Source organism: Oratosquilla oratoria, chromosome 5 (genome assembly GCF_046742065.1).
Source record: "Oratosquilla oratoria isolate Oo_2021 chromosome 5, ASM4674206v1, whole genome shotgun sequence".
Classification (NCBI taxonomy): domain Eukaryota; kingdom Metazoa; phylum Arthropoda; class Malacostraca; order Stomatopoda; family Squillidae; genus Oratosquilla; species Oratosquilla oratoria.
In genome coordinates, this window is record NC_134781.1 from 23,861,168 (window position 1) to 23,878,290 (window position 17,123).

The 17,123-nt window shown below is 37.7% G+C and overlaps 2 protein-coding genes across 8 annotated transcripts in view; one reads left to right on the top strand and one right to left on the bottom strand.

The window, feature by feature from the left end:
* The window catches only part of fh (frataxin), an 11,688-nt gene extending 11,095 nt beyond the window's left edge, over positions 1–593 (bottom strand). The window contains exon 1 of one of the 4 annotated variants that reach the window (XM_076185056.1): positions 506–593. The gene's annotated coding sequence lies outside the window, so the exon portion shown is untranslated. The other 3 variants (XM_076185060.1, XM_076185059.1, XM_076185058.1) reach the window with 3 other exon arrangements.
* A 135-nt stretch (positions 594–728) lies between these two features.
* On the top strand, positions 729–16,908 carry Pdxk (pyridoxal kinase). Of its 4 annotated transcripts, none has more exons than XM_076185055.1 (8): positions 729–751; positions 4,265–4,361; positions 5,204–5,303; positions 8,579–8,722; positions 9,118–9,238; positions 10,185–10,333; positions 11,216–11,334; positions 12,427–16,908. In XM_076185055.1, the coding sequence occupies exons 2-8, from the start codon at positions 4,272–4,274 to the stop codon at positions 12,601–12,603; spliced, it is 900 nt and encodes a 299-aa protein (XP_076041170.1). In that variant the 5' UTR covers positions 729–751; positions 4,265–4,271; the 3' UTR covers positions 12,604–16,908. The 4 variants fall into 4 exon arrangements, with proteins under 4 accessions (XP_076041170.1, XP_076041167.1, XP_076041168.1 ...); XM_076185052.1 differs by having other exon boundaries at positions 744–821; XM_076185053.1 differs by lacking the exon at positions 729–751 and adding an exon at positions 1,143–1,294.
* Positions 16,909–17,123: the final 215 nt, after the last annotated feature.

A 17,123-nucleotide genomic window follows, 5' to 3' on the forward strand; every position in this document is an offset into this window, starting at 1 on the left:
CTCCAAACTCAATACCAGACCAACTGGCCATTGCAAGGCCAAGGAGGGACAACAGGACTGGCAGCAGCGGTAGTCCACTATGGCTGTGAGGATCGACCTCGGAACTTCACTAAATAAACTAAGTAAGTAATTTTTGTTCCCTTTCTCACTCAGTTGGTCAAAATGGGATGATTAACCTCAGGCTCAGCTGATGAATGGATCCGGAATAGGAACTCAATGAAGAAATATAAAATACAAACCCATCTTATTCATATCAAATTTCATAACGAACTGCTTCCTTGCGATCGAAGGGGCACAAAGTACAAGGGCAACTCTGACCCATTAAATTAATCTAAGTATAATATTATATAGAACAAGCGTCAAGTTATTGCGAGTCTAACTCTTACAGACGTAATGGAAAAAATAAACTTGATTTATTTTTTCACTGGTAAATGAATGCTGATCGCGTATATTAGGCAAAACTATATACTGATGGGATATACATACAATGGTCATCCTACTGTACCTGTTACTTTAATAATTGCCCTAGTGTTGCAATGAATGTTTGTTGATTTTGCGGTCGCCCGTGGCAACACAGCTGATTCAGGAGAAAATGTTACAAGATATAAGACAACAGAAAGATTAGATAGTTACATCAATTGAGTAGAAATAATATATTTAGCAAAAGCCTAATATATATACTTATTTACATAAAGGTAAAAATATTGTTGTCGACATTTGATGCAAACTGCAGCAGACGATCTTTCATTCCGTAAGAGTTACCTGTTAGAGCTAAGACCGAATATCTGTTACTCTTTTAGACATTTCTTTGAATTAATATTGTAAGTCTCTGTGATTAATTTATATTACTCACGCAGAAAAAAACACAGTAAAGACCCTATTCAATGCTGTATAATTACATGCTTTGCATCTGCATGGTAAACGGAATTTAGATATTTTGCAAAGTTGAATAATATCTGAGTAAGCGGGTTCAGTCATACGGATTGTAATATAATTTACAAGATGAAATACATTTATTATTTTCAGTTTTTTATTCTGTGCTAAATAGGGGATGTGGCTTATAAGCTGCAGTACCCCAAAGGTGTACATGTAGATCTGACAAGAGATAACATTGGCTCTGATAAGTATCTTCTGAATTTAGTGCCATTTTTCCTGCTCGATAGAGCATGTAATCGAAGAAGTGCAGCTTCCAGGCTTTACGAACATAGTCACAGTGTTTTTGCTCTGATTCTTGGCTCAGGATTATTATTTTTTTCTAAGATACTTCAAACTACATCCCTCCATCTCTTCCTTGGTATTTGCTGCTCTTTTTAATTTGTGGCATCCAGGTGCAGTATTTATGGGGGATACTTCTGTTATTCACTACAGCTCAAGTCTCATCCCATCGCTGTTGATTTCTTTCCATGTATGATAGTATAGGAAGGACATCTAATTATGTCACTGTTTCTTAGTTTATCCCTCTTAGTAATTTTTTTTATCAGGTGTAGCACATAAATAAATGTCATAAATATATTTAATTGAAGTTTATTGCCCAACATTCCAAGCCATAGATTAGATTTTTAGGGTATTAGTTTTTCCCCAAGGATAGATTATAGCATGCTTTCATTACATGTGTCTTTGTCTATTTTTTTTTTTTTTTTAATTTTTCTTCTCTCAATTGTTGCACATTAAACATCCACTCAAGCTAGGTAAACAAGTATGTTCTACACTTTCTGTTGTGATGATAGTGTCTTCTTTTCTTATTACTACCATCTGATAAATATGTAAATCAGAATATTGATTAATCAAATTTGTGGACTGAATTTACAAGGGTACTCATTTTTTAACCATGATCATGAAGGATTCCCTAATGCAATAAGTCTCAGTATTTATGATATTATAGTTATATTATGGTACTTTTACATAATAAGCAACTGTATTTTTAGACAGGGTATTGATTATTTGCTATGCTTAAAGTTTTCTTTCATTTAAGTAGGCTATCTTTAGCAAAAGTCATATGAGGAGATTAAGATAAGAGCCTGTTTTTATGATTAAGCAAAGTTGTGTATCTACACACAATTTGAATCTGAAATTAACATTGTCATTTTTGAGTAGTTTGAGATTATTCTGATGCCTTCATGAAAATAAGGACAGATGCATTATTTGTGAGATCTTATTTTCCACTGGGATTTTCTATTTAACTAGACACCCTGAGAAAATAGTACAAACTGAATAGAATTTGTATCAGTCTATCTACCTATCTTCCCCTTATGAGGAAGATATTCAGCCAAGGCATTTGTTTTGGTATTGGCTTGCAATGCTTGCAAAATTATTTTATACAGTAATAAAAAGTCAAATCAAATCAAATCCCACTCCCACTTATCTCCCATATTCTTTTTATCATAGCATAAAATAGAACATAACTGGATGGAAAAAATGACACATACCCTTCAATTATAATTGCCAACAAGCTGTATATGATCCCATCACTAATACAGGAGTTAAACCAATTTTGGCTATACCTTTTCATACCAGGATTTGCTCTGACATCATAGCTATCACCAGATTATTTGATCCCACATTGTCCAACCTGGAGATCCTGGCTTGAGATTATGCCTACAGACACCTCCTCCACATACCCTATCTCATGAATAACACATTTGCTTCAATTTTGGTAAAGGAAAAGTCAGAATGATTTAAACTATTTCAGAATTATATTATTCTTGTGCCTAGCTTTGGTGTATATAGCAATACATTAATACACCTCATATGTTGATCTTTTGCTTGTATAGGTGCATTCAGAGCCAAGACTGTAGTTATATTATTGTCTAAGGTTTTGGCTGTGGTTTGAATTCTGGTGAAGAAGTCATGACTCAACTTCCTATGGGGAAGTAAGAGTCTGGGTGTCATGCTGTAGCATCATGACTAAGCAACTCTAGACAAAAGTGTAATGTCATCATTACTGTAGAGAATGTGTACCTGTACCTGTGATCCCACTTGCTGTTCTATTGATTTAGATAAACTTCCAACACTGCCACATGGGAGATTAATGAAATAAATAACAGGTAATCAGCCTGTTAGTTTCCAAGTGGCCTGTTTATTTTCAATCAGATAATATGTAGTGTTAGTTATATTGGAAAAGGCCCAGGTACTGAATAAGAGTATATACTATATTAGCTCCTAGTATATAGGTTTATATACAAATTATATCACTCAGTCCTAGACTTTTCACTTACCTTATTAACATTTAGTTTCACCCAGAATAAAGTCTACTAAGCTTTCTGTTGTTGGCACTTTCCATAGCTTGATTGTGACTCCTTTACATTAGGGTTATTTTTTAAATTGAATATACTTGCTTAGTGTTAGATTGGATAAAATCAAAGACAACATTGTAGTGAATTGATTAATTGAGATAGTCTTAATCCCTCCAATTATGGGAATGATCCTCAGCTGAATGGAATAGTTTGGCATGGTTGTGACCCTTCATTCAATCAGTCTCTTGCCCCCTGGACTCTTGCAGGAAACCCACAGCTCCCAAGGTCTACAAAACACATCATTACTGATGCTCCATATAATAAATTCATCTGATTTTATCCTCAATAGAAGTAGAACATGTAAAGTATGTTTATATTGGTGGGGTTAAATAAGTACTGTGATAAGATAATGAAAGTTCATAAAGATATAATATTGTCTTGAGTTTCATGGAATAGAAATCTATGACCTTACAATTGGTAGCTTTACTCACTGGGTTCTTCCATAGATCTCTCAGAGGAGAAACAATAGTATGTGTGGTATTAGTGTGTCTCTAACTAATAGGAGGAGTAAGAGAAAAATTACTGGTTAAGGGACCAAATATGGGTAGTTACATGTGGTGGTCCTGCAAGATGGACAACAAATCTACCCATTTTCAAAACTTGCCAACCTCCTCACATCCATTAGGAAGTGAAGCCTTAAGAGGCTAGCATTTGGTCACTGGATTGGGCCCAGGATATCTCTTTATCAACTTAACTGTATTTCCTACACTTTCACATATGGAGAGCTGACAACTGACAACCAATCTCTGAAAAGGTGGAAGAGAAAGAGCCATAGTTGACAGAGATCTTGCGTCCAGTCTATAGACCAAGCACCAGCCCTATGGGGTTGCACCTTAGAAGTGAATACATTCATGGGGATGGGTTTAGAAGACAAAAATGGAATGTAGTATGGGTATTTATTTTGATGAGATTCATTGAATTATCCAACTTTTTACTCTTTCCAATAATTTTTTTCTCTCTCAAAATTTCAGCCTTAAAATGGCAAGCAACACTGTCCGTGTGCTATCCATTCAAAGTCATGTGGTGAGCGGCTATGTTGGAAACAAAAGTGCTTGTTTCCCTCTCCAGGTACCATAATCTGTTGAAACATTTGTACTTCACATTTTAGTCTTATGTAAAAATTATATCATAAGTGATAAGTTCCTCTTTTATTCATGCATTTAATTAATTTACTTATTTATGTAACATATAGAAATTGTATTCATGACACACAAGTTTGGGTGAAGGTAGAAGCTTTGTCTTCTGGGAGATATCAGGTACACTTTGCACTTCTCACACAGCAGTTGACAGGTGCCTTCAGTTGCCACAGTGTTCACATTCTTGATGCATGAACTAACTAATCCAAACCCAGAACATGACATTAAAACATTCTCATTTGTAAATGACTTAACCAAACTGGGACAGTATCACAGATATGATTGCTATTTCCTCATTGCAGTAAGGCCACACATATCAATGGATTCATGGCCGGTTGATGTTGTGTTTGAAAATAGCTCCACATCCTCAGTTCTTTATTTGAACTCCATCAATACCATGGTGCACTGCCTAGAGTTAATTGTGTTCAGTGTCTAGGTTTTTTATTTAGTAAATGGACTTTGTCTGGAATTGGGCTTTGGTCAGTTAAAACCTGTTTCATGTTGGAGCCCACCTCTTGGTTTAGTAAAAGCATTCAATATTTATCAAAGTCTATCAAGTGTACCATGGTACAGTATTGAAGGAACTCAAAAGAAAAGAAGAGAGAATATATATATATATATATATATATAGTATGCTAGAGTAACCACCAGGAAAAATAAACTAATGAAGTAGAGTGCTTTTGTATACATCTTCAGTGCTAGTGCATTTTTTAGACAGTAGACAACTTTTAATTTTTGTAAAGAAACTATTAATTAAAATTGTTTCTTCTACAGGTTCTTGGTTTTGAAGTGGACACTATCAATTCTGTCCAGTTCTCAAACCATACTGGTTACTCTCACTTCAAGGGTCAAGTTCTCAATGCTACAGAGTTACGTGAGTTATTAAGTGTGTATCAGTTTACTGTCATGTGTGCATGTGTGTGTGTTTTACAGGTTAATTGTTGTTGAGCATTTTGGATAGTAAGATCTTCTTTCTTAACCAAAACTGGCCTAGACATCCATTTTTTCCACTATCATTATTGTTCTCACAGGAATGTACCCATAGGATTACAGTGAGCAGGATGCCTAGTCCCATCCTACACTTCATCCCATTTTAGCTGCCTTTACAATCCAAGGGGGGAAGACTCAGCGGCAATATTCTTTCTTCCCACTACCACAGGGGAAAGGCGAAAATGTAAATATATACAAGAAAATATTAAGAGGAGGTGTGACAGCATAACAGAAGGACAGTCACAGTACAATGAAGTTGCACCAATTCTCTGTGATTAGAGATTTCCTCTACCACAGACAAAATGATGTGAGGCTCTGATCTGTAGGGGCACCCCATGTAGTCCCCAAAGTATCGATTACATGCTACTGTACAATAACATGCAGCCAATACCTCAGATGGTATGGTTTGGACACACGGAAAGAATAAGTGATAAAAAATTAGTAAAAGAGGTGTGGAAGACAGAAGTGGAGGGAGTGAACTTGAGGGGATGACTGAGGATGAGATGGATGGTTGGGGTGAAGGGGGCATTGAACAAGAGGGGAATGTCTGTTGAGCAAGGAAGGGAGAGGGCAGGAGATAGGGATGAGTGGAGAGTGGCTGTGTTTGGATGATAATATTATGCAAGGAAGGGATGGGCAGGGAATGGGGATTAGGGAGTGCTTATATGTGAATGATATTTTGACACAGCCTGAAGGGATTTCTCCCCATCCTCTCTCTTTCTACATGAGGGAACAGAGAGGGTGTCACCAATTAAGTGAAATGGTTATGCTGTGGATGTGCTGTGTCTTGCTGCATTGCTTCTGACCCAAGGCAGTGGGTGGGATACGGGGATGACCCGTCATCCACAAAGAGCTAAGATGAGAAGGAGGAAAGGGTGTTGGTGGATGGGAGTGGAATGGGTGGGAGTAGGTACAAGCCTTTGATTTGGCTACCTCCCATATAAGGGGGGAAAAGCTCGTAGTATATAAATAGATAATTTTTTTAAATTAAATTATAATACTCTCTCTCTTTATATATATATATATATATATATATATATATATATATATATATATATATATATATATATATATATATATATATATATGAAGATGTAATATATGAACCACCCCCATATAAGGGAGATTGAGCCTTTTGGTATACATATGTATGTATTAGGATTTCTCCCTGTCTTCAGTGTTTCTCCATGAGGGGACAGAGGGTGGGGGGGGTCATGGAATAAATGAAGCGGCCTTGCTGTGTCTTGCTACGTTGCTTCTGACTCAGGGGGTTGGGCTTGATGCAAGGATGACCCATCATCCAGGAGGAGCCAAGATGAGAGGGAGGGAGGGGTGATGGATGAGAGTGGAATTATGCTTTTTGACTTGGGTACCTCACTGATAAGGGGGAAGGAGCCCTTGCTCTCTGTATGTATAATGAATGTATCAATTAAAGCAATACCAACTAAGAATTAGCCTGGCAACGGACTTCATTTACCCCAGACGTAACCTCCACACATAAGACACAGCACGTTGTACCACATTCCCCCACATTTACCCTCCCCAGACGGCACCACAAAATCTCTTCAATGAGTAACTTACGAGCTGAATCAGTGGCCGTGATCAGTCTCCTTGGGACTCTTGGTCTTCTGCCAGAGAGAACTGGGGCAAAGGATTGACAGATTGCAGTCGAACAATCCGCTGCCCCTGATCTCTCTTCCAGAAGCCCTGTGGCCTTCAGAAAACTGGCAACAGCCTCCAGGTCCACAAGTCACTTGGAGAATAAGTCACCTAGAGTGGATATATTGTGTTGTTGTCTGGGGATTGTTAGTGTAGGGCATGAAGTGTTGTATGTCTTCTGTGGTGATGGTTTCATCTGGGGCTGTTTGAATATGTGGACAGGCCTATTCTTTGTTGATACTGTTTAAATGGTGGATGGTGTTCTGAGCGTAGGCATCCTAGTCTAGTTCTTGTCTGGTGTTTTCTCTGTGGGACTTATATCTGGTGATTGTTATTGGAATATTGAGTTTGGTGGTCTTTCTGGAAGGGCTTGTTTGGTTATTTGGGTATTTACCTAATTATAAAGGAAAGGAACATTGCTCGTTGGGTTCCATCTTCTATTCTCTAATTTTCTAACATGCCTAGATTCAAATTCATCTACAGTTCCAACTTAATCCATATCCTTGATTTCCAATTATCATATTTAGATTTGAACTCATGTATTGTTTGAGCTTGGGTGTGTGTGTGCATGTAAGGTCACAGCTTTACCCATAGATTGTTCATATATGAGCTCTGAGCTCTCATCCGGGAGGGTAATAGCTGCCGATCATGAGTCCAACACATGATCCAAGACCACGGTGAATCACACACACTCTTATGTTTCTATCTCTCTCTGTCTGTCTGTCTGTCTATCAAATTTGTCCACACCTTTCATTATGCTGAACATGTTATGCAACCTCTCTACTTTTATGTAATGAGGAAGAACCCAGTTTTTCTAACTTTTCCTTGTACAGTATCTGCCAGGCCAGGGACTATCTCTATTTTGATTGTTATTACTTGCATTCCCTTAATCTTATTTATATCCTTTTTGTGGAAAGACCTCAATGTTGCTGCATGTTCCAATTTGGGTCAGATCAGGTTCTTATGGGTTTTTTCATCATCTTTGTCCATGATGTAACATGCCACAGTTATAATTGTCATCAGTTTATGTATCACCATAAAATCTTGTATATGTGTTTATTGATTGGCAAATTATATTTTCGTAATTTACAATAGTTCAGGATGATTTTGGAATAGAATATGACATTACTTTCTTTTTTTCTCCCTCTGTTGATCCACTTTTTATCTCTTCATTTCTCCCATATTTTCTCTTTTCTGTTTTCTTTCCTTCCTCCTCTCCCATATCTCCTTTCCCCCCTTTTCCCCATCTCTCTCTCTCTCTCTCTCTCTCTCTCTCTCTCTCTCTCTCTCTCTCTCTCCTCTCTCTCTCCTCTCTCTCTCTCTCTCCTCTCTCTCTCCTCTCTCTCTCCTCTCTCTCTCCTCTCTCTCTCTCTCTCTCTCTCTCTCTCTCTCTCTCTCTCTCTCTCTCTCTCTCTGTTTTGCCATCTCATACATATCTTTCAATCCTCTCCCTTTCCCATCCTTCCCTCTTCAAACCATGCAATGTGGTGTGGCTTGCAGGGGACTTAATCAGCGGTTTGAAGTTGAATGGACTGGATCGCTACACTCACCTCCTCACTGGATACATTGGCTCGGATTCTTTCCTTGAAGTTGTGCAAGAGGTTGTGAAGCACCTCAAAGAAGTTAACCCAAAGCTTATATATGGTGAGTTACCTTTTTGCTCAGTCAAAGTAGTTTTGATCCTTTTCCGGTGCTCCCCTCTCCCCCCCCCAAAAAAAACAAATATATGTATACAATGTGTTTCCTTATGCCTAATACCAAAACAAGTCTCAACCCCAGGCTTTCTGACTAAATATAGTTTTTATTTTTAAGTTAAAAATTTGATGATAAAACAATACTGAAACAGCTAAATCTGCCAGTCAGTCATAACACCTCCAAGTTGTCGTGTTTAGCATCTCTGATTAAGAACCACTACTCTATTACAACAGGATTTAACCACTTTCTTTCAAAAATGAATACTTTCAATTAAAGTAGATTGCTTTTCGTACTGATATTTACCCTGTGCAGGCAAAAGATTTTTACGGTTGTATTGGTTTCAGTCTGTGATCCTGTCATGGGTGATGAAGGGAAAATGTACGTCCCAAAGAGTCTGTTACCCATTTACCGGGAGAAGATTATTCCATTGGCAGACATTGTCACACCCAATCAGTTTGAGGCAGAGTGAGTATATATTATATATCACAAGGGATATGGCCTAATATGTATGTTTAATATTCATAAAAATTCAATAATACTTGTATGATTATTTAATTGAAAGCTGTTTGTGGTTATCTTTCCCTCTCACTTAATCAGGAATAGTGGTCATAGCTTCAAGAAATGAGGGACTCCAAAATAATTTTCAATTTTGAATTAGATATGGGGAGGACCTAAAAAAAAATGAATATATATATATATATATATATGTATGTATGTTAAGGAGGAATGTGAGATGGGAGTATGTGGAGGGAGAGAAAAATGTAGTTATATTGACGAGATTTGGTCTGATGTTGTTTGTTTTGTCAACTTTATAGTTTTGTGTGTGTGTTTTTATGTTGCTTGTTTAGGATGAGAGGCATCCTCCTCCTTGAACCTTGATTTCAGATAGGGTGGAGGTAGCAACCTTTGCTTTAGGGGGAAAATGGTGTGCATCAGAAAAAAAAATCTATACATTGCCTTAAACATGAATGGTGTAGTAAGGAACAGGGATGACCCATCATTTGCAAGGTGCAAAACTGGGAAGAATGACAAATGGGTTTGGATGGGTGTATGCTTCAGCTTGGCCACCCCTTATATGAGGGAAAAGGCCTTTTGGTATATATGCATGTATACACATAGATCAGGTGTACATACATACATATACCAAAGACTTTTTCCCCCTTACATGGGGGGGTAGCCAAAAAGAAATCAGGTGTACATTACCAAATATGGTGAATGATGTGCAGTTTAGCAAAAGCTGCTGATACACCTGCATAGATCTGTTGCTTTCATTTATCAATTACAAATGAAGTAAAAATCATAAGTATGTCTGGTTGCATGGTTCTTCCAAACTTTACTTGTCTTAATTGCAACACTAATTAGCAAGGCTTATACCCAAATTTACATTGAAAAAATTCTCTCTTTTGAACAGGCTACTGAGTGAGAGGAAAATCAGCAGCAAAGCAGATGTTATTGAAGTGATGGACTGGTTCCATTCCAAGAGTGTTCAGACTGTTGTCCTTTCCAGTACTGATCTTGGATCAGACACTACTTTGTTGGGAATGGCATCATCAGTTAAAGGTTTGTGACCTTACTTAGCATAATATTTATTATCTAATAATTTATTATTTTTAAGGCTGCAGGCCCATGTTCTCATTTTAAGGATGTAGCTTTGTATGGTTTGATGGGACTGAAAAGGTTGAGGATGTTCCTTTTCTATGTGTAGCCTTCTCATTGTTCGAAAAAAGGCTATTAAATCAAAGAAGGATATAGGGTATTTCCAGTTATCTGGTCATTATTCTTGAGTGGGTACTTGCTTAATGGTGATCCTGGAAGACAGACATTGAAGAGAATTATCTCCTCGCCATTTACCCGTATCTTCACTTTCTGTCCGCACATGTATCTCCATCTGGAAGTGCAGATCTAAGAGGCTGATACACAGTCTTTGAACCAGGCCCAAGATCTTTCTCAATCACCTTGGATCATCTTTTATTTATTCACATACCATGAGAACCTACAACTAGTAAATGCTCTCCTCCTCCTTATCCTTCTACCAGCAAGTGACATAGAAATTTAGACCTATACTATACAATAGAAATATTGTATAGTATAGGTCTAAATTTCTATGTCACTTGCTGACATAGGCAGTGGACAAGGTGCAGGGATGACCCGTCATCCAGGAGGTGCTCAGATAAGAGGGAGGGTGGAGGGGTGTGGAGTGTATTCAGGGATGGAATGGGTGGAAATTATTTTATGCCTTTCCCTTTTTGGCTACCTCCCTTGTAAGGGGGAAAAAGCCTTGGTATATGTATGTATTTACTATACAATAGAGACAGCAGTCCAGCATTTCTTCTCAGACAGATCGATGGGTGGGCCTGGGGATTGCTCTTTGTTACTGTAAGACTGTCTTTGCAGTCAGTGGAATTTGAGACAAGAATGATTAATTTCTCTTTTTCCTTTCAGGTGACAAGATCCGATTGGAGATTGATATTCCGCGTTTTTCAGCCACCTTTACAGGCACGGGTGACCTCTTTGCTGCATTACTGCTTGGGTGGATGTACAAAACAGACAACAATCTACCGGTAATTAATATTGTAGTGTAGAAAGCAATATTTTCCTATATTCCATGAGTTTTCTGTTTTGTTCTACTTTAATGTGAAACATAGATTATATGGAACTGCAATTGCTTCCATACACTTTTTCTTTGATTTTGGTTGCTATCTGTACATATGTGTGGCACCTTCATGGTAGCAAAGGGCTCTAGTTTATCTTAACAACCCTCTTCTTTGGTGGTCATGCAAAATGGACATCAGAGAGAATCAGACAGGATCCAAGATCCAAGATATTTCTTCCACCTTTTCCCATAAAGAAAGCTAACACCTGGCAATTGCTTCTCTCTTGTCACTATAAGCTAGCAACATAGGAATGTTTACATACATACCTATACCAAGGGATCTTTCCCCCTTTCCAGGAAAGTAGTCAAAGTCAGAAGGCATAATTCCACTCCCACCCATTCCACTTCCATCCACCATCCCTCCCTCTCATCTTGGCTCCTCATGAATGACGGGTCATCCCTGCATCTTGCTCATTGCCCTGGCTCAGAAACAATGTAGCAAGACACAGTACATCTACAGCAAAGTTGCTTCATTTAATCGGTGACCCTCCCCCTATCTGTCCCCTCATGCAGAAACATTGAAGACAGGGAGAAATCCCTTCGGGCTCCATCAAATATCTTTCACACATAACTGCTCCCTAACACCACCTTCCCACTAGCTCCCTTTCATCACAGTATTATCATCTATACACAGCCATTCTCCACTCACCCCTATCTTCTGCTTTCACCCTTCCTGTCATTCAAAACCCTCCCATAAGCCTTTCCAACTACACTCAACAAACTGATCCCTCTGAAACTACTACACTTATGTTTGTCCCCTTTTCCTTTGTAAAGCAGAACTATACAAGCACTCCCTCACCACTCAACCCTCTGTTAGACACACATTAAACAACCTCACTAGCCAGTCCACAATTACTGTACCTCCCTTTTTCAGACATTCCACATGACATCCATCTAACCCAGGTGCCTCACCTGTTCTCAGATAATTATAGTAATAAACTATTATGCATAGAATTATACTTTTGTCTCCCATAATTCTCTTCAACTTTTTCTTTCACAGGAATCTGTTGAAAACACTGTTGCAACCATGCAGAAAGTGCTGCACCGAACATTGGACCATGCAAGGAGTCTTGCTAGTGATAAACCAATAACTGCTGTACACAAAGAATTACGCCTCATTCAGAGTCTGGATGACATCCGTAACCCAGTGCCTATTGTCAAAGCTGTTGTCCTATAATGTTAAAGCTTTTGTTAAGTGATTCATTGGCAAGCATGTACAGTTGACTCTTGAATAATGTGAGGAGTTGTTCCACGAGAATCTAGATTATTCAAAATTGCATAAGTTGAAACATGATTTTCCCATAAGAAACTAGGGTACTGGGGAGTTATACTGTTGGACTCTAGGAAAGTCTACCTATTCTTAGAGTTGTACTACTTCTCAAAACATGGAAACAATAAAGATATTTGACGATAATTTGGTTTAACATCGCGAACTACCCCCTATCGGGAGATATTAATCCTTATTTTATATACACTGTGTATACAGATGGGATGCTCACTGGTTGAGCAGCTTAAAGCATCACTATTCAGGCAAGAGGCCTAGAGTGGTGATGATTTGAGGCTGCATACCAGTGGGCGAGTACATAGTAAAGATATACTATATTAAATCCCTATATTTCAAAAAGTCCTCCACAAGAAAGCACTACCCTATCCCTTCCTGAGAGGGGGAGTTTTGTGATGTTAAAGTGAATTATGTATACTGACGAAGTCCAAAGGGAGATATGACGTGAACAGTGACTGAAGTCTTCTCTCCCTTGAAGTAGCACTCCAAAACTTGTGTCTTTTCAGTTGCAAGAGTCTTCCTGATCTTGGTAACACTTTCTTCAAATAAGAAAGATGCACGGCTGCCATTGCTGTAGTTTGGTGATGTATGTACTTTATTGTAGAAATTTGTTAAAGAGCACATGGGAATTATTATGGATGCTCTGATCACAGCATGGTCTCACTTAAATTGACACTTAGTATAATTGGTATATGTTTCTGACATCACTTTATGGACACTGTTCAGGATGGTCTTGGGACTCCAGCACATGGCTGATTTGAAAACAATGTTTACATGTCATTATGCTAACTTGAGAAAATTATGTTAGTAAACATATCTCCTTAAATATTACCCCATGTTAAAATACAGACATGTTAATTAAAGTCACATTGTATAAGAGTCAACTGTATGTGGTGAATTTAGTTATCTTTATTTAGACCTTGGAATGATAAAGAGATTGTTATGTTTCATCAATGGGTTACATTATAATGAGCCTGCTACAGGTAGTACAATTGGCTCCTCCTTATTGATGAATTTATGGTTTATAAATTTGCTGGTTTGCAAGTTACCAGAGTAAAAATAAATTAAAATATATATAGAGTAATTGGTGCAAATTTTGAAGCTAAATAATGACAATTACTATCTCTGCCCACTGGTAGTAATAGTGATACTAAGTGACAGATGATGTACAAATAGCGGAAGGGGAGGGGTATGGGAGGTGGGGTACTGAGTGCCCAGTGGGTCTAAAGCTTTTACATTTGAGAAAAAATATTAATTAAAATTATAAAGATAACACCGATATCCATCAATCAGTCCATTGTCCTGGTTCTCTCTTGCAGGGGACACATTTCTCCGAGGAAACCTTCTATGGCTACTGGTCTAACCCATGTCATGTGGCTAAAAGATTTTGTGTAACTGTGGAAAACTTGAATGTAGAACAGTGTAATGTAAGGTGTTCTGTGTCTTCTGTGTGTGGTGATTGTATCTTAGGCAATTAGTCTATTGCCAAACTGATTCTGTGTTGGTATTGTTTTAATGTAAGGTGGTGATCTAAATTTAGGCACACCAGTCCTATTCTTGCTCGTTTTAATTTTTTTGTTTTTCTCCTAATTGGCCGATTTCTGTGTGTATGATGAAATATAGAATCTGGCAGTCTATTGTGGAGTACTTGTTTTGTGATATGAATGTGTACATATTTTTGTGGATGTATTGTGGAGTACTGGAAGTAGGACATTGTAGTTGTCTGAGAATATTGATGGGGTTTTTATGTTGCCTTTGATGGGCTGTGTCCTACAAGATTGACATCATAGAAAAAGGGTTTCTGTGGTGAGATACAGCGAAATGTATACAATCATGTGTGTAGTGTTATATAAATGCAGAAGAGCATTATGTGTTGGGTTCTTGTTGTGGAAGATGGGGTACCAAGTTACTAAAAAATTTGTAATTTAAAGTATGTTTTGCTTGGTGTAATTATTACCCAACAGTGATCTCAATGATGAATGTCAAATGATTATCTAGAGCACCGATTCATTGTTTTTGGGGCTGCATAGTATGAGGCTGATCATTTTAACCTAACCTTCCAACATTTTTACCCAAATATGGTGCCAGGTATGATGTGTGTCACCTGCTATTGGCTGTGGTAAGCTAATAATCGCATCGAGCAAAATGTATCTTTACGATGAGGCTAACCTCCAAACCCTTGCAAATGAGGAGGCATGCTTTATGGAAAATTAAAATTGATCAGTTAATAGGGAAAATTGTGGCTAAGGTTGTTAAATCATGAATTCATGTATATTTTAGCTTGACCACCCACCTTGTAAGGGAGAAAGGAGCTTTGGTGTGGAGTGGAGTATATGGGATATGAAATGGGTGGGAGGGATTTCTATGCCTTTTTCTTTTTGGCTACCCCCCGTGTAAGGGGGAAAAAAGCCTTTGGTATATGTATGTATGTATGTGTAGTTTCATCTAATATTTGAGGATGAGACTGCTTTTGTGGCTGATTCTGAGAATAGACTGAAGCAGATGGTGACTGAGTGCAAAATATAGAAACAAATGGGTTGAGGTTGTGAATAGATGAGGGGGGTGGCATGCCTGGAAGGGATGTTCATCTCATCAGCGCTAACAATTTTTGAGTGTATAAGGAGGAGGCTCCCCATACAAAAGATTAGTGAGAGAAAACCAGCTCCATATTTTTGGCCTTGCTGTGGGGAGAGCTTTGCCTCGCTGTCTTGATTTTAACCCAAACAGTGTGAAGGGGATAGGAGAGCTCTTCATCTCCGAGGTACTGAACTGGGAGATGTGGTTGAGAAAGTTTTATTTGTATATAATGTGGGCATGTGTTTCAACATAACCACCCACCTTGTAAGGTGGGAAGGGCTTTTAGTATACATAGATATATGTATAATTTAATTATGTAATTATTGTGTTCCACACAAGTAATTTTATTTTGTCTTTTATTGTATTTAAGAAAAGAAAATTTATGATTCCAGGTGTCATTATGGTACTTTGTCACATCATTTCCCTCCACACACGAAGATTATCTCTTGGCAACATGCGTATGATCAAAGTTAGCAAATTAAAGCTGAAAGGGAGTATGTTCACATTAGGTGCTGGATGATGTGGCTGGTGCATGTAGTCGTTAATGTCTTAACCCAATAAGTGCAAGCATACATTTAATTGTAAGTTGTTGATATAGTTGTGTTTGTTATTATTATTATTGTTGTTATTTTTTTCCACTATAAGGAAGTACAATCATTTAGTACATGTCTTTGTGTAGCTGTTTTGGCTGCATTAACATTTGTGCAATTTTAGCCATGTTACGTTATTTTGCACATAATTCGTAATCAGTTACGCCATCTGCTGTACTTAAAGACTAAATACTATGCAGCTGATAAAACACAGTTCTGATCTAGTACTGCTATTGGATAAGTTTAAATTATTAGAGGTGCAATAATATGGGATATGGTAATACTGGAAACATGGATACCAGACTGGAGAAGAAATTGTCAAATATTATAATCATTGCATGGCTGTTACTAATGATGTATGCAACTACATAGAGGGCTTTCATCAACATGTAAGCACTAATAACGTTACAGGAATACCTCCCTATACAACCGAGTTGTGTTCCCAGCTGACTGGTCGCAATGTAAAAATTTGTATATTGAGGTGGGTTTATAGGTACTGTACGTAAATAGGGGGGTTGTGTTCATGGACCCTGTCAACTCCCTCCCCCTCAATCTTTGCCTCCTGGGGCTTTCACATACACCCAACATTTGTTTTACCTACTTTATAGCACTCAGTCGTATACTGAGGTATTCCTATAATGCACTTAAGTTTAAATTTCATGCCTCTCCTTGCATCATATAAAATGCCAGGGTACACATGTTTTTCTGACTGTTCATCATCAGATGAAATGGTTCTTAAGTGCTAGGATGTGGGACTTGACAAATCAATAGTCACATTATGAAATTTGAGGATATAGAAACTTCTTTTTGGTCTTGTATTGTTTTCAACTTAAATGTTTTCATTCAAGATGTCAGAAAATTGTAAGATGCATTGTTCTTGTTTTGTTCTGATGGTTTGATTCACTGAACCCCCAAAAATATGATCTCAGTGCTCAGGTTACATTGTTGGGTCAGATATAGGAAAGGACAAATTATTTTCTGCTTTGAGAAGACGTTAATTTGTCTGAATGAGGAGGGATCTGTCAACATAACTTTAAACAAAAGAGAAGGAAATAATCTGGATGACAGTATAATGCATAATATTTGTAGCTTAGATACATATCAAGCAGCAAGATGGTGCTAAGATAGTTGCTTGAATGGGAAATACATTGGCAATTTTTTTTATTATTTGAAGTTATTTCCATTGGCATGAAATATATGAAGACATGTTAGGATTCTTTTTTGTTTTTTATTGTCATCATAAACAGA

Excerpts from the sequence above, each read along its gene's own strand:
- Pdxk (XM_076185055.1), top strand. The coding sequence starts at position 4,272 with ATGGCAAGCAACACTGTCCGTGTGCTATCCATTCAAAGTCATGTGGTG. Across the intron at positions 8,723-9,117 it reads TAACCCAAAGCTTATATATG|TCTGTGATCCTGTCATGGGT; the intron begins GTGAGTTACCTT and ends TATTGGTTTCAG. Across the intron at positions 11,335-12,426 it reads AAACAGACAACAATCTACCG|GAATCTGTTGAAAACACTGT; the intron begins GTAATTAATATT and ends TTTCTTTCACAG.